This window comes from Astatotilapia calliptera, chromosome 7, assembly GCF_964374335.1.
Source record: "Astatotilapia calliptera chromosome 7, fAstCal68.1, whole genome shotgun sequence".
Lineage (NCBI taxonomy): Eukaryota > Metazoa > Chordata > Actinopteri > Cichliformes > Cichlidae > Astatotilapia > Astatotilapia calliptera.
The window spans coordinates 26,103,630-26,125,429 of record NC_137428.1 but is presented as its reverse complement, the minus strand read 5'-3'; the positions used below and the strand labels follow the sequence as shown (position 1 = coordinate 26,125,429).

Sequence of the window (21,800 nt, the reverse complement as noted above, 5' to 3'; positions counted from 1 at the left end):
AGGGTTAAGTGAGTTCACACGAATGTACAAATGTATGCTTTTTCTTGACAGCATAATGTCATCCAATAATCTGCATTTGTTAGTTTGCATTTGCTCTTTTATTTGCACAATCGCATAGATGACACAACACAGTTTCCTGGGAGCCAAAGAAACACATTATTAGCCTAAACAGTCACTCAAGGTGCCCTATAGAACAGGGGCTGTAGCCACAAAAAGCGATGTTCAAGTTTTCACAGTCACATGTAGATTTCAGATTTGGAATGATTTGGATGCATTGGATTTGTTTTATGAATACAGACCAAGACCTATAGAGTTAAACATTTAAACCATCATGTGTTCCAAAATGAAAGTTTGACATATTTATGGTTTAGCACAAAGGTCTACACACACACACACACACACACACACACACACACACACACACACACACACACACACACACACACACACACACACACACACACACACACACACACACTCTGCTGTTAACTGTGATACCATCAATACTTGTGATCCAAGGTCCTTACTCTGATGCAGAACTGACATATTGACAGCAATATGGATCCATGTAAACATGGATCCATATTGCTGTCAATAACATCTGTTCATATCGGTCACAGGTTTGCTCCAACTTTAGCCTCATATTCTGTATGCTTGTTTACATAATGATATAGCTTATGAGTCTATAAAAGCACTGGGAAAGCAAAGGAATGTTTGCAAACTACATTAGGAGTCAATAAATGCCCTGTGACACTATGAGCACAGTGACACGGGGGTCAGATCAGACTCTGATTTGATGGATATTGCTTTTTTTCCCGCTCATACACAGTCTCATTTTAACTCTTGATCTTCATTTTCTTTGCAGTGTCTGTTTCCCCTGTCTTTCCTATCCGTTTCACCCCTGTGGGGCTAACCTGAGCTGGTCTGGGTTCACCTAGGATAGCAGCAACCAGGGCCTCTGGTGCAGTCACCACACTACCTGGAGACACAGGGCTGCGAGGACTGAGAGGGCTGATGGTGGGAGATGGCACGGCGTCGGGGGACATCAGCCGCTCCTTTTTAGAGCAGGGAGAGTGGCTTCGTGTCTGGCTCTCTTTGGAGCGAGGCCCGAGGCTGAGGCTCTGCAGAGAAGGGAGGGGATTAGATGAAAGAGCAGGAAGTGCAGGGCTGCGACTGCGCCGGTGACGGTGGTGGTGTTTGCCCGCTTTAGGGCTCGGGCTGCGGGAGTTTGGAGCCAGCAGAACAAGAGTGCTGTCATCTTCAGAGCTGACATCGGAGCTCTCGGAGCGACACACGGTGGGACTGTGAACTGGCATGTTGATCTGTTGAGGACAAGACGTATGTCGGCACAACGGTCAATATGCTTTACAAGTAAGTACAATAAGTGCAAGTGAATTAAAAATAATAATTAACTTAAAGATATCAGGCACTTCGTGTCTTTTGACAATCTGCATTTTCGAGCAGATTTTTAATGTTGTGGCCAGGTAAAGTGGGGGTAATTTCACTGCTTGCACAGTGGTAGCAGTTTAATCTCCATATTTTGACTCAGATAAATGAAAAGTAGCGGACATATTAAGAAGTTTTATGATAAAATATTCATGTTTTTCTCTTTGATAAGCCCAGCTGCCTTATTCATGCGTCCTGTTTTGTCAGTCAAACAGTTGGAAATTTGTCAGATATTACTTCACTCTCACAGAGGACAAACAGATCCTGGAAATATTCACATTTAGTGGATAGAATCGGATTTTTTTGCTATTATATTTGCATTTAAATGGCAAATATAATATACAGTTTACTTATATATACAGTATACACTAGCCATGCCATTTATACCTGTTAAACTGCTTATTGATGCAAATATCCAACTAGTCAATCATATGGTAGCAGCTCAGTGCATATAGACGTATAGATATGGTCAAGATGACCTGCTGAAGTTCAAACTGAACATCTGAACTAGGAGGAAAGGTGATTAAAGTTGGTTTGAACATGCTCGTTTCAGTATTTCTGAAACTGCTGATCTATTGGGATTATCCCACACAGCCAGTATGGACTGAAAAAGAGAAAATATCCATAGGAGAGCAACAATAATCCAAATATCCTCTGGTTATGACCAATGCATGTAAAAGATGATCACATATCAATAATGTGAGTGAAGTTGCCCCCCCCTTCTTCAAATCCAACAAAAGTGGTATCAAACGTTCGTGCTGGTTTGTGCTGCTATCATTTTAAAGATATTAATAAAAATTTCTAGAGGTCGTCAGAGGTCAACCAGCCCCCCCACATTAATGGAATCAAACAAAACTGGTATCATTCAACTGTGCTATGTTTGTGCTGGTTTGTGCTGCTGAAATTGTCGTTTGTGCTGCTTCCGTTTTAAAGATATTAACGAAAATGTAAAGGTCAAAAGGTCAACACAGAAAATTTCTTGAATATCTTTAAAATGATAGCAGCACAAACGAAAATCTTTGCAGCAGAAACCAAATTTTTGCAGCACAAACCAGCACAAATGTAGCACAAACGTTTGATACCACTTTTGTTGGATTTTTAGAAGGTGGGGGGGGGGCAACTTCACTCACATGTGCACAATATGTCAAACCTTGAAGCAGATGGGCTATGGCAGCAGAACACCACCCTGGGTGCCACTCCTGTCAGCTAAGAACAGGAAACTACGGCTATGTTTCATCAATCTTCAGCAACTGTGTGATTAACTGTGTGATCCTATAATGTCAATATGTACCCAGATTTCAGAGGAATGTTTTGCAGCACCTTGCCCTAACCCTGGTGCTAGGAAGACATACCTAATGAAGTGGCTGATGATTGTACCTGTGTACCTGGATCTGTTCTTGACTAACAGGAATGCATTTGCTTCACGTTGTTCTATAATTCGTGTTACCTGAATTGGTGATGACAATCCAACAATGCTGTTCATGTTATGACTGTAGTAACCCAGGATATATTCACAGTCATCTCTCGGCAAATCCTCCTCTGAGAATGTCACCTGTGGAGAGAAAACCAGACAGAGTATCTCTGAGTTCAGCTCAAAACACATTTGTGAATTTGTGCTAAGGCTCACCTGCGTTGCATGCTCCGCTTTGGCCCACACATACGCCTGATAATCTTTGTGATGTCTGAATCCAACCTGCAGGAAGATAATTGCAGGTGCTGACACTGTGGGAAATATGTGTAATAATTTATAAACTTAAGACTTACCTTGTATATTGCCACCCAGTCCCATGAGCTGCGCTGATAAGTTGATGCAACAGTGAATCTGACTGTAGCATCTGAGGCTTTGCACCATTCCTTGTTTACCTGCAGTTCCACCAGAGGCATATCCACCCTGAATGGGAACTAGGAGATAAGTTATAGATAGTTAGATAAAGCACAACCTAGCAATGTAACAACACAGAGATGTAATTATGGCATGCTTCATCTGAGGTCATATGATAATCATTGTCTCACATGTAGTGAAAACAGGGCAGAAACAGGTTTGTGGTCACTGATGGTGAAACTCATGTGACTGCGATACGCATGCTGTGTCACTTTAGTTGCCCCCCCCAACCACGAGGTCAGGCCACGCTGCAGTGCTGCATTGTGGGTAGGAACTGGTGAACCAGTGCGGCGAAGACGCCATAGGATGCGATCTGTCCAGGCAGGTTTCCTCTTTTTAGCACTGACAGAGAAACAGACACACGGTTATAAGCGGTGGAAACTTTGCTTTTAGACAATAAAATCAACAACCCTGTTTACACTTGGTTTTAAAATGCATTTCAGACATCTGAACACCAACTGGAGAGCTGATAATTCATCATCATTTATACTTGCTACTCCAACCCTAATGCTCACTTCTGTTTACGGCCAAGGTTGATAAGCTGAAGTTGAAAGAGCCCCTCAGTTATCACACACAATAGTTACAAAAATGTTCAGATCTGTTTCAAGAATAAATGCTGTTGTTCCCACAAGGGAAAACGATTGTTGGAAACAGCAAAAGGGTCAAAATTATTATGAAACTTGTGACAATTCTGCCTTATAGATGATTACTTTAAAGATGAGGACCAGGTTTGTGACCACTCACAGTTAATTGCTGTCTTCAAGGTGAGTCAAGATGGCAATACAACGGCATTAGGATGGAGTCAGTCTGTTAGTAGCTTGAGACTGAATGCGGTCAAGTTGGCAAATAGAAGCAGTCTGTTTGTGATGATACAGGAGCTAACTTTGATAAAACTGTGAAAATCACAAATCTGCTGCTTTCTACATGCACAGAAATTCACATTCACTACTTACATTTAGATCCTCATTTGAAACAGAAATTCCATAAATAGTTACATAGTTTCTGCAGGACAGCAACTTTACTGCAAAATGATACATACGCTCAGCTACCTTACTGTTATACAGAAGTCTAACCAGAATACAACCAGTTGAGTCCAGTCCCCCATTGCAAAGAGATCAGACTGATTCAGTTTGATTCTGTTGTGTTGTCAATCTGGTGACAAGTATTTGAAACCCTCCATCAATCTGTATGAGCCGGTCTGACTGGTTGACCGTGACAGTTTGGAGGCAGGTTGCCTCTGATCAGCTGATTTGTGTTATCACCTTGCAATTGAAACTGTTGTCCAGAGGTTAAAAGTGTTGCGTATTCAATCTTTGGACAATCAAATGGCAATCATTTACCAGATGGAACAATAATAATGCAATTACCAGGCAACCACCAATTTTTCCTATAGTCACAAGAAGGTTACAATCCTATTTCTATTCTGGTGTGACTGATTCATAATATGTGTCCGTGCTATTCCACCTGATGAGACTGAGTGGATGTCCTTCAAAGTCAAAGACGACTACACTGATGACACTTTGTGTTATGTCCTTATCAGAGAAACATCCTGACATATTAAAATTTAGGATCATAGTGTGTCTCCACTTGGGATCTGATTGCCCAAGATGCATTTTAAAACCAAGTGTAAACAGGGTCTAGATAGAGATGACTGAACCAACCTGGTATCGTAGGTATGAGTGCCTACATCAAACTTATAAGTAGGTGGGAATTTAAGTTGTCCCTCCATGAAGCCTTCCAGGATGAGCTCTGTGTTTTTAGCCATGTTGAGCTACAGAGTAGGGCAAACATTCCAGAATTATAATATTAGAAATAATTATTATTTAAACACAGGTTTTTGTGCTACAGCTCCCTCTGTTGGTTGTAGTGTCTGATTAAACAGGTGGCATGAAGCCTTCCAGAAAAATCCATCTGTCTCTGTGAATGTGTGAATGCTTTATTAAAATGCTGAAGGTGCCTCACCTGATCCCGCTCCCACAGAAGAGGCAGCTTATTGCTGTCAATGGCACATTTCACCACATGGATATCATAGTCTTCAATACGGAAATTTAAATCCCCAAACCAAAACACGACACTGGGAACAGAATAAAGAGGCCTTTACTTCAGGAAGAGAGCACAGATACAAAGAATAAAACAGTCAATTTACCACTGTAGTGCACTGTGCCTATGTAGATTCAATTAAAAAAAATTAACATAAATACATATCATTATTAGCTAAATTAAGCGTGCATGCTAAGGGTTCAAGAGGTTCGATCAAAGCAGGAAACATTTTTTAACAAATATATGTGTGGGATTTGTTCATTGTTATAACTTAATAATAACATCACTTTGTATGGGTGTGCAAAGCTTTTTTCAGTTAATTAGACCTTTTATTAAAAAAAAGAAAAAGAAAAAAAAGAAAAGTCACCCACTCATGGTCTAGTACACCAGTAGCAGCCCCTCCTTCAAACTGCTGCTGCTGCAGGATGCTTTCAAAGTCTTCCATCCTCTGTTCCAGGTTCCTCATGTGAGCTGGCAGGTGACAGTTGAGGAAGCACACGGGGTGGCCGAACATGGTCATCCTTGCACTGACGCCGCCTTTATTCCCCTTAAAATGACAGGAAAGGGCGAAGCATGCAGCGTCAAAAGGACCTCTTATGCAGACAAGATTTAAAATTAAACAAACATCAGCGTATATCAACCAGATCTGTGCTCGGGAACAAGGTCGTGTTGTTTTTTTTCCCCAACACTCACAACACCAGAAAGCCAGACAGTCTGCTGCTGCTGCACTGACCTCAAAGAGAAGGAGACTGCACCAGCAGCAGCCAGGGGTGATGCTGACATCAACATGCACAGGAAGGTCACACACTGACATATGCACGCAGGCATGCATGCACCTGCTGGCAGGAGGGAGCACACACACACTACATCTTCCCTTGCTACCCCCAGTGACATGAGCCCACTTCAACTTTTGCAACATCATGAATCTCAGCTGGTTTCAAAGCAGCACTCTGTAATGTGTAGCACGTACCCAGTATCCCCCAAGTCCTGTGCGTGTACTCTGTGTCTGCACACCTCTGAGAAATGGAAGGTGGCAGAATTTAGAGAAAACCAGCAGCAGCACTCCCTGCATTCGCTGGGACGCCACCTGAACACATGAGATGGATGAAAAATAATATATCCATAGCAAAAGAAACTACAATTCTAATGGCACTAAAGGTTATGAAGGACAACAGATTTCACTCCTTACTGACCAAAACATATCCAAAAGGGCTGAGTGTGTCCATGCAAAGCTCACTCCACTGGTCTGAGAAAAGAACATCCTTCAGTCTTTTGTTTATCATGGAGTTGACTTCTTGGAGTCTGGATGGTGCCAGAAAGTAGAGAAATGTCAAAATGAAAATAATAATACTAAAAAAAAGGACAGTGATGGGTAACAGGAGGGGAAGAATCAAAATGAACACAGATGACTGAGTGGGCATTCACGGCTGTCTCTTTGGCACCGCTGAGCCGTGCAGAATTACTTGCTTACCCGATGATAAACATGTCAATGTTCCCATCGGAGACATTTGGTCCAAAGAGAGAAGTGATGTCATCTGGCGGCACAGCTGATCCCACGTTCCATGTGATGATGTACACCCTTTGAAAGGACAGAAACAGTGGAAAAATTGCATGAGTTCTATAGTTTAAGGTAAACAAGGACGTAATCCATGCTGTAATCCTCAGAGAAAGAGCTTTCATCAGGGTTTCTGTGTACAGAAAAAAAGATAAGCACAATTAAGCACCTCTGCATCCCTTGATGATGACTAAGTATTCTGCCTGCCTGTGTGTGTGTGTGTGTGTGTGTGTGTGTGTGTGTGTGTGTGTGTGTGTGTGTGTGTGTGTGTGTGTGTGTGTGTGTGTGTGTGTGTGTGTGTGTATGTGTGTGCATGTGTGATTGTGGATGAGTTATGGCAAAGATAAAAAGAAAGTATGGAGCTAATCATCCTTTGAATTACCAGTTTGATTATTTTGTGCTGAAATATCCAAAATAATTAATTAAGACTCCATCTAACCATCAGTTTCTTTGGTTTGTGATTTTCCTCGGTTAACAGAAACAGTGAGAACCACTGATTCACTTTGCTTTAACGTGAGATCAAGAAAAAGAAACACATCCTGTTTTTTGAACCGCTGGAACCAGCAAGTATTTGGCATTTTTTCCCCAGAAAAAAAAATATTTGAGGTTAAATGGACTCAGTGAATCAGCTTTACACCTCTGCACATTTTGCTTGTCATTATTTGGATATGCAATTTCTGCACTGACAAAATGGTTTTATTAGCACAGACACACGTTCGGGGTCAAATAATTTATGTAAATAGACATCCTGTTGTTAGTTACAGTGCTTATTTACAGAAATAAAAGCACATCATTAGAGTTAATATTCTGCTCTGCCGATAGCCATTTATTCATAATTTAAAGTGTGCAGATATGATTTGTTGTGAGCTACATTACACCAAAAAAAAAAAAAAAAAAAACCAGGGAAAAAAAAGTGCCTTTGGATGAATTTGAGAGCTGTTAAACTTGGTGTCATCTAAACAGCCTTTGAAATCATTTTTTCATTCAGTCCAAAAGATCCAAATATCTCAACATTATTAGACCTTTTTCTTACAAATGTGCCCCACAAATATTAACAAATATTCATCTGTTGCAGAATTTTGTAATTATAACGTGCCATTGCTTGTTTAAGAAACTTAAAATCACCCAAGCTCAAACTGCATTATGTTTTTAAAAGGCGTTTTAAGACATCTGAAGCACAACCTTTAGTTTTACATGTACAATAGTGCTGTGCGATAATGCAAATTTTGACATCGATCTGATTCCAGAAAAATACAGGTGCAGTATTGCAGATACCAGTCCTGATACTTTTGACTTGTAAGGGTAGCTTAAGTAGGGAGATCAGTGTGTCCTAATTTATAATATAAATTATCATCAACCCATAAATTCTAAACACATTTTAATGAAAACTAAATCATTGTGATTTTTTTTTCACAATAATGAGTTAACACATCAAAACAGTGTTTTCAGCATTTCATGTATTTTGAAACTGTTTGGATTTTTTTGACCTGGAATGTAATTGTGGCTTTCTCTAAAGCACTCTAGGCCACCTTCTGTCCATTATTATTATTATTATTATTATTATTATTATTATTATTATTATTATTATTATTATTATTATTATTATTATTATTATTATTATTATTATTATTATTATTATTATCAATGGATCCATTTGTTTATAGAACCAATTCTGCTGCTGTAATCTGTAAAGCTTTGAAATCCATTCACCCCCCCAAAAGTGTCAACCACACCTGACGGTATGGATGCTTATCTTGTAAAGCTTGCAGCTGATTTTAATCCTGAGCTTATTAATTACATTTTTCCCATCTGAGTCTGTAGACTAATATTGTTACTAAAATATGGAAAGCAGCCTGTGTTCTCCTCTTATATAAGACTGGGCACCAATTATTGCCAGTGATATATAAACTTTATACCCTGCCAAATTTCAAGAGTCTGAAATAAACACTCACCTGAAACAATATTTGTCTGACTTAAGTCCTAAGTCAAACTAGGTCTGTTCTCAAATTGGGTTTTAGTACCATAATAGCCAGTGTTTTGGTAACAAATGATATTATTAATTCCCTAAGTAGGACAGAGCATTGTGCTGCTATGTTTTTTTCTGATCTTTCAAATGCATTAGGTTCTGCTTACAATGAGTTGCTGTTAGGCAGATTCAGTGATACTGGTTTGAGTTACAGGGCTTCACTTTATATAGAACACAGTGCCAAACCAAGTTTCCTAAAGAACAGAATACCCCAAGGTTTAGTTTTGGGTCCTGTTTTATTTTCTATTTTTAATTGAGAACATTGGGAAGAATATGCCTCAAGCTAAAGAGCTAACGTGAACCTTTATGCAGATGACACCATCATTTCCTCTTTAGTCATTACGGTGATTTAGGCTGTTTGTGAGTTTCAAACAAGTGATGACTTTTAGGAATTGCGGGCATCACTGAAAGGTTATAATTCATTCACATGCCTAAAAAAACTGAGCTCATGTTGGTTTCTAGAAATCGCTTTCAAATCTTAGACAATGTCGGTCTTTGAACCGTAGGAGAGAAGTATTTGGTTGGATGCCAACTTTCCTTTAGTGCTGAATATTAAGCACTTGGCGAAAAAGCTGAAAGTCAGGCTTGGTTTTTATTATTGAAATAGGGCCTGTATTAATTGATCAATTAAGAAAACATTTGCATAGGCTACACTCTTAAATGTACTTGGTTATGGTGACATTATTTACATGCATGCTGCCACCTCTGCACTTCATTTTTTACATGATGTGTAGTATTTACACTTTATTGTCTGGTACACATCACTGTGTACTTTATAATCTGCTTCCCTGGCCTTCGTTAACCCAAAGGAGACAACCATAATTTATGTACAAAGCCATACTGGGTAAATTCCCTTCTTATCTGTGTAAACTCCTAACCCCTTTAAACAGCTGCTATGATTTGCGTTTCTCTTAGTGGCTCCTTTTTAGGGTACTCAGGATTTTTCTGAACTTGGTAGAACAGTATAGGATACAACAGTATCCCGTTTTGCACCTTGGTCTTGGAATAACCTTCAGAGGACAATTAAGCTGAAAGCTTTTATCTCCCTGGGAGACTTCAGAGCACTCATATATGTTCTTCTGTAACCAAAGACTGCAACTGCTATTCATAAACTGAACTTGATATTTTGTATTGCGTTACTTATTGACTTTGACTTGCTTTACTTTGTATAACATGTAAGCACTGATTTTATAATTTCTAATTTTATAATGGTGTGCCTCCTCAGCCAGGTCTCCTTGTTGAAAAAGATGTATTAATCTCAAGGGACCTTCTAATTAAATAAAGGTTAAATAAATAAATAAACACAACAGAAGTGCCTCTGGGAAATCTACCAACACAATGTGGCCGTGTCACTCTGTCAGTTCAAAAAGCTTTTAGTGAAATTTGCTGCTGTGATTTATGTGATGTGGTCTGGCACACATCAGCTCTCTTATCAGCCCTGACTGAAGGACAGCATCTGTAGCTGTGCTTCAACACAAAATGGGCAAACAGCCACACACATTGTTTCTCTCACCTGAAGTCATTGTTCTCTCCTCCTGGCTTCTCAGACTGAAGCTGGCTCTGTGCTGAGCTTCCAGGTGAGGGGGTCTTCTGGGGCTGAGGGCTGAGGCTGGGCTTGAAGCTTAGGCTGGAGGGCAGGTGAGGTGATGGCTGGCGAGGAGGGGGGGGAGGGGGAGGAGGGGATGGTGGTGGTGGTGGTGGAGGAAGGCAGGGGGTGGGGTTCAGGTAAGGCTGGGGGCAATGGGGAGAATGAGGACTGTGAGGAGGCAATGAAGAATCTGTTGGGGAGTGTAGGAGTATGTTTGTACTCTGAGGTCCTGGGATGCAAATAGGGATCAAATCTATCTCGTTGGATGGCTCCACTGAAATTCTGGTTTGCCTTGGTTTATTTCCAAGAGCAGTTGGCCTTGGTCGGCTTATGCATGCCAGTGTTACTGGAGTGGACGCAGGCTTCGTCTGCCCTGACTGCATCTGCTCAGTCCCCCTTTTTGGCATAATGACCACCTGCATGGGATTCAATCCAGACGTTTTCTTGAGCTTTTCCGACTGGCTGCTTAGAGGTGCTTCCTGTGTTTGGAGTTGTGGAGGTAAATCCAGACCAGCTCCAATTAATGAACAGTTTCCAGGCTGTACTTTATGGCCACATGGGTCCGTGCCAACTTGTTTCTGCGGCAGGCGATCCATCAACCTGTAACATCGTGTTTATGACATTTTTCTTAATGGTGTTTAAAGGAAAAAGAAATCACAGTGATTCTACTTGCAGAATGTAAAAAAGGCACAAAATTGCAACATTGCTTGTCAGCACACAATTGGAAGAGTAAAAGAAGTGCCTGCAGTGAGTGGAAAATGAGAAAGAGTATTACATTATTTTGAGTACCTGTCCACATCATCCTCCCTTGGCATCACTGATGATGTTATCATGACTAGGCAACTGGGCTAAGGAACTAACTTTAGGCCTGCTGCGTCCTGGATTACACCCTAGCTGCTAAGCACAGTTAATTAGCCCCTGACCCTCTTACAAAGCAAAAGAAAAGATTGTTAGTAGTTATTTAGATAAGGAATAGGGCTGTAATGTGCTTTTAGAGCACACTGCTTTTTGTAATCTCTCACTTTAACATTTGAGTTCAGTCAGAAGGGAAGCAAAGGGGATCGGACACAGCTGCAGATAATGAAGCACATCAGGCAATGTCAACAGATGCTGTGGGTCACAAGCGTAGGTGTCAGTTCCGCTTGAATATTCAGGAGGAGACACATTAACCTGGGGTACGTGTTAGTCCCCTAGGAAATTTGAAGCATTGTACACTTCATTTCCTGCATTCTGGTAATTTTAATGCTCCAATTTGTTTCTTTCTGTTTAGAAATGTCAAAACTAACCCCACAAATAACAATTTACAACAGCCTCCTGGAATATAATGCAGTGAGTCTTTCAGGCTTTTTGTCTCAATTTTGTATATATATATATATATATATATATATATATATATATATATATATATATATATATATATATATATATATATATATATATATATATATATATATATATATATATATATATGCATAGATAGATATGAGCTCATCTCTGGTGAGTGGACACATATAGGCTGATTTACTCTCCTGCACTCCACTCCTTTGTTTCTGCCTGGATGTTGATGCTTAACAAGTTGACAGTTTGTGCCTTTTCTTTGGAGTAAAGTAAATGCACACCTCTTATTTTTTCACAGATTCACTAATAAATCCACATTCAAAACTTCCTGCACATTTTATACAATCGTTTTTTTCTTGGCTATGTTATTGAGACTTACCGAAAATAACAAATGACACAAACTTAAGGTTATTTAATAAACTAACAACATTTTTAATGTCCTAACATTAAACCTCATCCTCATCATTTCTTTCTGTGCTCCGGCAAATTATCAGAAGTCAAGCTTTGCAGCTTCTGACTGACATCAAAACAGGGTGTGTGTTCGTGGGCTTAGTGGGATTAATTACATTTAGGAGAAAAGATCCAGTGTTGTGAGCTTTGGATATTGCAGGGATAAATAATATTTCCAGAGTAAAAGAATGAAGCATTGCTGAAAAAAAAAAGATTTTAGAAGCATTTTCTCTGATTTTATTTATGGAGTCAAATGTGTTCAACCCTAAAATCTACACCTGTGGTTACATGAAAGAGGATGCCTGACATAAGAAGGACAGGTGCCTCCCTCCATTTTGTTTAAAGTCCTTCCACTCATAAATTATACACCTCTGTTAATAATGAATGACGTTCAAATGAGGACATCTTTGTAACTGAGAAATTCACGTGATCACAGCAATAACCCGTGAAACAGAGCTGTGAGTAATAGCGATCACACAGGTTTGAAGTCAAGAGGAAACTTTTGGAGCTTAAAACCCGGTGCCGGTGGGCCTTTCACATATGCACCCCCCCATGAGGCTGCAAGTCTGAATGACAGCTCCGTTTTAAACAAAGGTAAGAGACTTATAGAAAACAACAACAAAAAACGCAGTTTTACAGGTGCAACCAAGACAAACACAAAGACAGCGGCTGTTTCTCCCCTCACACTGACGCTGTGAGGGGAGAAAATTACCTTTCATGCGTTGTTATATTTCCAAGGTGAACGAAAAGGTGAGCTCACACATTCATCAGTCCTCTTCTTCTTCTTTTCTTTTTCTCGCACACTTATGAACGTGAGCTGGCTGTCACAGAGTAAAATCGATGATGTCCGGAGACAGTCTCGTCCGGTCTGCAGGGCTGATGCGACCCGTCGGTACTGTGGATCGTCTTGTCACGGTGCAGCCTGCGCCGCCGCCGGGCTGTCAGGACAGAAAACGGTCACGGTTGATGCGCCCGGACTCTTGCATGTTGATGCCTGTGCCGTGATACAGCAGTTGATTATACCTCATCCTACTTACTATCGCTGCCTCTGGCTACCTCGCGCAGTTCGCCGGTGCAGCTGTGCACTTTGTAGTCAGCATCCCGCCTGCACCTCCTGCACAGCAGTCTTACACCGACCCAGCGCCTCTCTTTCCCTCTCTGTCTTCCCAGCACACAACCTCTCCTTCTCTCTCTCCATCACACATACACCCTAGATAAAAGCATGAACACCAGGGGGTGGGCAGAGCAGGACAGGCAAAACAAAATTCAGCTGCCAAAGTGCAGCCGGCCAGAAATAACTGAGCATCTGTCCTATCACTGACGCATTAATCTGACATTAGTGCGTCACTGATAGCACGAATTGATCCATATGTCAATATTTAAATTTCACTTTGGGCACTGGCAGCTGGTAATATTATGTAATATTATGTACATCACAACAATCCATTAAACGAACAAAATAATAAGCGTTAATAGCAACTGATGGTGTTTATGCGGAGCTTTTTTGTCGAGCCTATCAAGAAACAGAATTTTGATGTATAATGTTTGTGACTTTGCATTTTTTTTAACGTTTGTATTATATTCCTTAATACACACAAGCTTGCGCAGTAAACAACTGCAAAAAGCAACCGTGTCTCAACAGAAAACATATTACCTCAAAAGTACTGTTATTACTGTTTGGGCCAGTAGTAGGGCCAGTCTATACAGTGACAATGCATTCAAACCAAACTGACTACATACAACATTTTCTCTAAAAGAGCATTTAATAAAGCCTTTAATTTTGATTCTTTGCAAGGTATGAAAATTACTCTACAGATTTTGCTGGACTGCATTTTAATGCACATCAGAAAAACTCTTGTGAACATACAAGAGATTCCAGAAAATAAAGTGTGAGGCATTATAAGAAACATAACAGCAAGAAAAAGGGAACATTTGTGATCAGGAGTTTACATCCACGCAGCATGAGCATGAATGTCATGGTAATTTGGGGCTTTTAATGATTTCTTTGTACTGTTCTTTTTCCTGGATGGAAAAAGACTCTAAAAATCAAGAATTGGGTGCACAAGTTTGACTTAATTTTATATTTTTTCTGATCCACACAGATTTAAATATATACCCCACTAATATTTCGTACAGGGATTCTCAGCAAGCTGCTAAGCTTAAGCTTAACAAGCTTCTGCCACAGTTCTGGCTGGATATTTCATCACTCTTCTTGGCAGAACTGGTAGAGTTCATTTACATTAGTTGGTTTCCTTGACTGGACCCGGCTTTTAAGCATAGTCAACAAATTTTCAATAGGGTTGAGATCAGGGCTGTGGGAAAGCCGCTCCAGAAGCTTAGTATAAGCCTGCGTTATCCATTCAAAAACCTGTTTTGATGTGTTTGGGATCACTGTGCTGTTGGAACCATCAACTGTTCAATGATCCACCTGCTGATTTGAGGTGAAGGTGAAAAATTTGGAGGTTGTTCTTCTCCTTCAATATTCCATCCACTTTGTGCAACGTACCAGTACGACTGGCAGCAGAACAGCCTCAGAGCATTATGCTAACACCACCATGCTTAAAAGCTGGTAAGTGTGGAAGCTTTACCTTTACTCCAAACACACCCGTTGTCACTGTAGTCAAATAGCTCTATCTCGGTCTTGTCTGATAATACATTTTCTTCTTCATAAGGCATTTGCCTTGTCCATGTGGGGATCTGCAGACTTCAGTCAAGCTTGAAGGTGTTGATTTTGGAGCAGGGGCTTCTGTCTTGGTCAGCATCCTCTATCTCCATGGCGATGTAAAACACCCTTCAGTGTGGATAGTGATGCTGGTTTTCTCAGCAGTTTCCAGTTTATGGCTTGGCAGGCAGGCTGAGCCTCAGAGGTTCCTGGATTGTTCCTGAAAATGCTGACCAACTTCCTCTCATCTTCTTCCAGATCTATGCAAAGTGGTGACATATCAGAATAACTCGTATTTGTATACAGTTGTTTGAACTGATGATCTTGGAACCTGCAGTTGCTTAGAAATGGCTCAGAAAAACCTTCCTAACTTGTGCAAATTGGCAATTCTCCATCTTTAGACTTTCTCAATATTCTGAGTATTGATCCTATCAAATAAATCCTTTATGCTGCCAGACAAACTACCAGTCGTAGTCAATCATGATCACTAATGAGAAATTAACAGGCCTTGGACTTGTCAAGTTTAAAGACATTGTTGATCATTTGTGGCTTAGGGACAATCCAGAATAAATTCAAACTTGTGTACCCAATTCTGTTTTTTGAAGTTTGTAAAGATGTAGGCTGTACAATCATTCCCTTTCATGGCCCTAAAGTATATATATTAAGTTCTGATCACAAATTTTAAAGGTGAGATAGTCAGAGTTGCAGACAGCCCACGTCTTTTAAACTCCACGCCCCATGTCAAGGCAAATTGTAAACTGTTCATTAAAGTATCCAGCACACCACCAGCTGCTGGAGAAAATGGCATCAGGGAAATGCTTTAGTACCATTTTTTATCAATATAACAGTAGGGGGTACAACGCATATAATGGAACTAATATTTATTAAATGGATCTGTAGTGCTTACACTCTCTGGCCCTTAACAGCATCATCATAAAAGTTGTTCCCAGAATCTCCCTGTGACTGTGGGATTAATACACATGTGTAATCTCACTGGAATGTACTGATCCAAAGCGCCAGCTGTCCACTGAGAGCACAGACACCCACAAGCCCCTGCTAACACACACAAACCAATATGAATACTACACATTTGGCACATTCAAGTGATACATGAGCCAGATGTGATCGGAGGCGAGATGTAAATATTTAGTTGAAAAAAAGCACACAACATTGTCCCTTTTGACATCAGCTTTCTGTAATGTGTGTAATATTTGTAAAAACTGTAATCACAGCAACTCCCGAAGTTTCTGAGTCTATGGCCGCTTCTTGGTTTTAACCAGGCCTTTTTCCACCAGACAGCGGTAAAACTCCTGGATATATGTGTACACGCATTTCCAGTCGGGCTCGTTCATCCGGACTAAGTCATCGGCATCCAGCAGAGGGGGGCAGCCTGCCAACCTCCTGCAGAAAGTGCAAATGTCAGTGAAAAATGACTTGAGAGAAACAATGTAAGTGTAAAGTTACTTTGTTATTTATAATTCAAAGCTCGAGTTTTTGCAGATAGGACATATAAGGAAGGAGAGCTCACTCCGCAGTGTTGAAAGCCAGCTGGAAGTTTTCCTTGGGCTTGTTGGGGTTGAGGATGGAGTACTCGAAAGCGTCAGGGAAGAAGCGGTGCACCAGGGCGCAAAAGGCAATGCCGTCTTTCCAGCTGGAGGAGAAGTTCTGAATGTCCACCCCCTGTTTCATACCAGAGCGGGATAAGTTTAGAGGGAAAAGTGGCAGCAAGAGGGACATAAGAGTCAGGGCTATGTGTAGCTCCACGGGGCAATAATTCATAGACAGAGTGAGGTAGGGCATATTTACCTCATATGGCTCTGTTTTGGCCCTGCACCAGTCCAGAAGCATCTGTTTGACATTCTTAGCGTTGGGTGCCGCAGCAGGAGGAGCAGCAGCAGCAGAACTGGCCTTGCTGAGGAGAGGAAACAAAGACACAAAAGTATGTGTCACCTCATCTTTTCACATGGCAAATGCTTTGAGCATTTTCCCGCTCATTGAGCTGAAGCATAATGTCTATATCAAAGAAGCAGATGATTGTTCTTTAATCCCCTTTTTGCAAAAATGTTCATCTACACCGCCTCGCATGTGACTCACCTGCCTCCTGTCCTGTTAAAGGGAGTAGCTGCTGATGGAGATGGCTGGCTGCTTGGTTCTAAAATGATGAAGAGAATTAAAGTGTCAAAATTATTAAAACTGAAGTGCAGGATGATGCATTAACAGACATTAGGGGGTTCACAGTTACTGTTTATTGGCGGCTGCTGGTTCATGGATGCCCTTCCTATGCTAACGGTCCCGCCTGTCGTTCCCGCTTTGCTCAGACCTTGCTGTCTTAGGTTTTGCTGCCTTAACTCTCGCTCCTGCTCCCGTTTTTCTGATGATAGGCAATTTAAAGAAAGAAAAAGGAAAGCAAAGGACCAAATGAGTCATGATTATAGCACTTCCCCTCACTATTTGACAGAGCTGTCAAAGTTTTCCTGAGATTTCACCTCTTTTTTTCTTCAGGAGATCCCTTAATGCAGAACGGATCATCCGTCTCTCTTCAAAATCTGAGGTGTTGTCGAGCTAAAAAGATAATTACAGGTACAGAAACAATATAAAGAAAAAATATTATAAACCACCTTGTAATCCGGTCTTTCAGAATATTTTTATATGACTGCAGGCATGTCTTGTAAATCTAGGCAAAACTGAGGTTACTTGGTCCTAAGTAACGTCATTACTTTGGCTTCCAGTAACACTGTGAGGAATCTTGGAGTCGTTTTTCTGACCAGGATATGTATTCAGCGCGCACATTAAACAAATATGTAGGACTGCTTTTTGTCATCTGTGCAATAATCCAGAGCGATGCTGAAAAACTAGCCCACACATTTGTTACCTCTCAGCTGGACTACTGTGATTCATTATTATCAGACTGTTTTGAAAGCTCCTTAAAAAGCCTTCAATTAATCCAAAGTGTTGCAGTTATTCTCTCAGGAGAGAGAGGGAGATCATATTTAATATTTTGCCCATATTAGCTTCTCATCATTGGCCCAGATTTAAACTAGAAATAAAAGAACTACTAAAAGAATTATTGAACTGAATTTAAAACCATTCTCCGCACATATAAGTGTTTTTGTGGTTCCCAAAAAAGATCATTGTTATGTCAACTGGTAACATGTGATTTAATTAAATTAAGTTAACAACTCAGATCAACCCAACAGATTTAAGTCACAGTTTAAGTTTAAGTTATACAATAAGTGAAACTTAGCATTGTCACTTAACAAAAAAAACAAAAAAAACAAAAAAGAAATAAGTTAACGAAACAGGTTTTAATTTCAACTTGAATTGAAAGTTGATAGAAATCCCCCCAAAATTTACTAAACTAAAGCAGAAAACTGAGTGAGAATCATTTAAAACATTGCATTACATCAAATACAGTGTAGAGTTTCTAAAAGTAGAGTGGAAGGCAGAGACTTCAGCTATCAGGCCCCTCGCCTGTGGAACCAGCTCCCAGTTTGGATTCAGGAGACAGACACCTTTTCTAGTTTTAAGATGAGGATCACAACAAGCTTATAATGGCAAGCTGGATCAGGTGATCCTTAATTATGTCATAGTTATGCTGCTATAGCCTCAGGATGTTGACTTCCCATGATGAGCACTGAGCGTTTCTTTTCCGCTCACCCGTTTTCATTCTCCTTGTGTTTATTCGCCGCTGCTTTATGTCATTAAAATTGACCTTCTCGTTCCCATAGTTTGTGTTTTGTCCTGTCTCCCTTTCCTTTCCTTTCCTTTCAACACCCAGCTGGTCATGTCTCTTTGATACTGTAAGACATTTATCTTATAATATAAAGCATCTCGAGGTGACTGTTGTTGTGATTTGGTGCTGTATCAATAAAACTGAATTTAAATGTCAGAAATTACACAGTTTAGAACACACAGGATGGCAAAATGGAAACGAAACAACAATTATCTCACTGCTTTTTCTTTGCATAGATGTGATATGGATAATTTGATTGGCTGAAGCCACCTATAACTCACTCACCATCTTGTTGAGAACATCTTCATCCTCAATAGCAGCCAGTTCTTCGCTGGTTAGCGATGATTTGCCATCAGTTTTTGACTCCATGTCTGACAGGTGAACCTGGCTGTATGATAACAGAGCTGTCCTAACACATACTGACATAATTCTTGACTTTCTGGGTTTTTTAGTTGTTGTTTTTTTAGCAACAACTTCGCCTTAATAATCCAAAGTTAATCACTGACACAGGATTAAAAATACTTGAATTATTTCTGACCAACCAGGCCAGATAGTTCTCACTGTTTACAGTAAAATTAAAGCACAGGTTTTACAGATAGATCTGAAGAATTCGTCTGCATGCAGTCAGTAATTTTAATACAAACTACTCTGTGAGCCTTTGCCGACACAGAAGGACGTCTCAGTTTATCGCAGCAGATGCCTGACTACGGCACAGAGGCGGGAAAAACACGTACAAATATAGTAATGTAGCAAGCATTACTAAAAGAATCTGATAACAGCGTGCAACTATGTGCTGAGACACTGGAAAAATCTAGTACTCATTGACACAACATGGGAAGCACAAAGAAACAAGACTGTGAAAATTAGACTCAGATTAGGGGTTGGCAGCTGCTGAGGTTTGGTGTGACTCACCTGTTTCAGGGTGCGTTTTGTGGTGATCTTTAGGAGTCAGCACGCCTTGCTCCTCTCCCTGCTCCTCCTTTAAAGTTCTCTGGGGAGCTGTGGGAGCTCAGCCCTGCATCACACCTCACACTGCAGCGCTTCGTAAGGATGCATGTTTGGAGAGAGAGTGCAGATTGCTTACACGAACCACCCAAAAAGGGATGAAAGAGGAGGAGGAGAAGAAGAAAGAAACACATCAGGTCCTGGTTCATCCATCTCTGTCACCTTCAGAAGAGTCCCTCCTCCTCTTGTTAGTGGATTCTGGATGATGCCATGTGAAAATTTATGGCGCATAACCTCATATAAACTTTGACCGTGGCTCTACTGGAGTGCTCCAGACAAATCATCGGGGTGGAAAATAAGGAGTTAACAGTGGCAAAAAAAAGTGAGGAGCATTGCCTTATTGAGGCAAAAGTATGACCACTGGACTTTGTTTACAGAAGTCAGAATGTCTTTAAAGGAGGACGGAGTGCAGACACACAGAGACGGATACAAACAAGCGTCTGGGAGAAAACAGCTTAAAAAAATATGCTCAACTTCAGCTGTGACTCTGTTAAGTGTTTGAAAAGTTTTAGAGCCTAAGATATGGTGCCATTAAATCACAAAGCACACAAAGTGCTCCATCCAGTGGTGAGCATGCATAACTGCTTCAAAATGTCCTCGAAGTGAGAAAGCACCAACATGAGGTGGCTCAGGCCTTATTTCCCCAGCAGAGATTTTTCAAGCTGCAGGAAAAGCTGGGAATTGCTAAAGTTATACAAACTGATTCAAAGTTTTCAAATCTTATAATCAGTGGATCTTGAATCAGAAATGAAAATTAGTTCCAACTCTATTCTATCTAAAGAGCTTGGAAAGAAAAGCGTCTGGACTTCTTTGAGTTGCTTGAAGACGTTTCACCTCTCATCCGAGAAGCTTCTTCAGTTCTAAGGGTCAAATGGTGGAGAGTCCCAGATTTAAACCCAGTGGGAGTTTCCCCCCAAAGAGGGACAAAGGACCCCCTGATGATCCTCTACCTAATCACATGAGCCATGAGCCAAGGAGGTACTGGTCCGTGTGTGTGGGCTTCCGGTAAACTGAGGTTGAAGTTTACCGTTTACCATTTGTCTTCTCTTTCTCCAGCTCCTTGGAAGACAGGACCAACTTCACACCCGATCAGATTTGCACACTGTTAGACCTCTGCCTCACCACTACATATTTCAAATACAACGAGGGTTTCTACAGACAAAAACATGGCTGTCACCTATTGTAGCCAACCTTTACATGGAGGAAGTGGAAAGAAAGGCTCTTGGCTCTTTTAAAGGGAGAGTACCCAGCCACTGGTACAGATATGTGGACGACACCTGGGTCAAAATCAAGACACAAGAAGTGGAATCCTTCACTGCTCACATTAACGCTGTGGATAAAAACATCAAGTTCACCAGGGAAGACACAAAGGACAATTGTTGGCCTTTCCTGGACTGCGCTGTGCACATTGAAGAGAACGGCAACCTCAACATCGAAGTTTACCGGAAGCCCACACACACAAGGTCACTCTTTCGAGGATGCCAACGTTCACATTTTGGACAGAGAGGACAGATGGTTTGAAAGAGGAGTGAAAGAAGCCATTTACGTCCACTGTGAGCGACCATCTTTGAACAGAGGCGGTGGTTTACGACACCAACTGTCTGCCATCTATAACCCAGTTTTGCGATCCCTTCCCAGACGCCTTAACGCCCACTCACATCCTGGGCCATCTGACCTCAGGAAATCACATGATAGGGTGGGACCAGGTTTCACAATGAGCTCACCCGAAACCCTGGCTGACTGGGACCCACACCCGCTTACACACCTTGGCTCATGTGATTAGGTAGAGGATCATCAGGGGGTCCTTTGTCCCTCTTTGGGGGGTTACTCCCACTGGGCTTAAATCTGGGACTCTCCACCATTGACCCTTAGAACTGAAGAAGCTTCTCGGATGAGAGGTGAAACGTCTTCAAGCAACTGAAAGAAGTCCAGACGCTTTTCTTTCCAAGCTCCTTAGACTACGATGACCTGGATGACTGAGAACCTTCACAGACTCTATTCTATGAACTGCACATATGTGAAAGTTTCTGAGGACCTTAATGATACTCACCCCCCACTTTGTTAGGTGCACCTCT

The 21,800-nt window shown here is 41.0% G+C and overlaps 2 protein-coding genes across 3 annotated transcripts; both read right to left on the bottom strand.

Annotated features, from left to right (window-relative positions):
• Positions 1 to 75: 75 nt before the first annotated feature.
• On the bottom strand, positions 76 to 13,561 carry inpp5ja (inositol polyphosphate-5-phosphatase Ja). Of its 2 annotated transcripts, XM_080304311.1 has the most exons (14): positions 13,363 to 13,561; positions 13,086 to 13,263; positions 10,463 to 11,137; positions 6,840 to 6,947; positions 6,562 to 6,670; positions 6,339 to 6,455; positions 5,740 to 5,915; positions 5,291 to 5,402; positions 4,990 to 5,099; positions 3,460 to 3,670; positions 3,211 to 3,348; positions 3,074 to 3,139; positions 2,894 to 2,998; positions 76 to 1,322 (listed from the first exon to the last, which is right to left on the bottom strand). In XM_080304311.1, the coding sequence occupies exons 2-14, from the start codon at positions 13,091 to 13,093 to the stop codon at positions 837 to 839; spliced, it is 2,421 nt and encodes an 806-aa protein (XP_080160437.1). In that variant the 5' UTR covers positions 13,094 to 13,263; positions 13,363 to 13,561; the 3' UTR covers positions 76 to 836. The 2 variants fall into 2 exon arrangements, with proteins under 2 accessions (XP_080160437.1, XP_080160438.1); XM_080304312.1 differs by having other exon boundaries at positions 13,038 to 13,559.
• A 2,292-nt stretch (positions 13,562 to 15,853) lies between these two features.
• smtna (smoothelin a) lies at positions 15,854 to 19,894 on the bottom strand. The gene is made up of 8 exons (XM_026176930.2): positions 19,633 to 19,894; positions 19,006 to 19,108; positions 17,474 to 17,549; positions 17,230 to 17,358; positions 17,082 to 17,139; positions 16,794 to 16,899; positions 16,516 to 16,667; positions 15,854 to 16,388 (listed from the first exon to the last, which is right to left on the bottom strand). The coding sequence occupies exons 2-8, from the start codon at positions 19,087 to 19,089 to the stop codon at positions 16,241 to 16,243; spliced, it is 753 nt and encodes a 250-aa protein (XP_026032715.2). The 5' UTR covers positions 19,090 to 19,108; positions 19,633 to 19,894; the 3' UTR covers positions 15,854 to 16,240.
• Between the last annotated feature and the right edge of the window lie 1,906 nt (positions 19,895 to 21,800).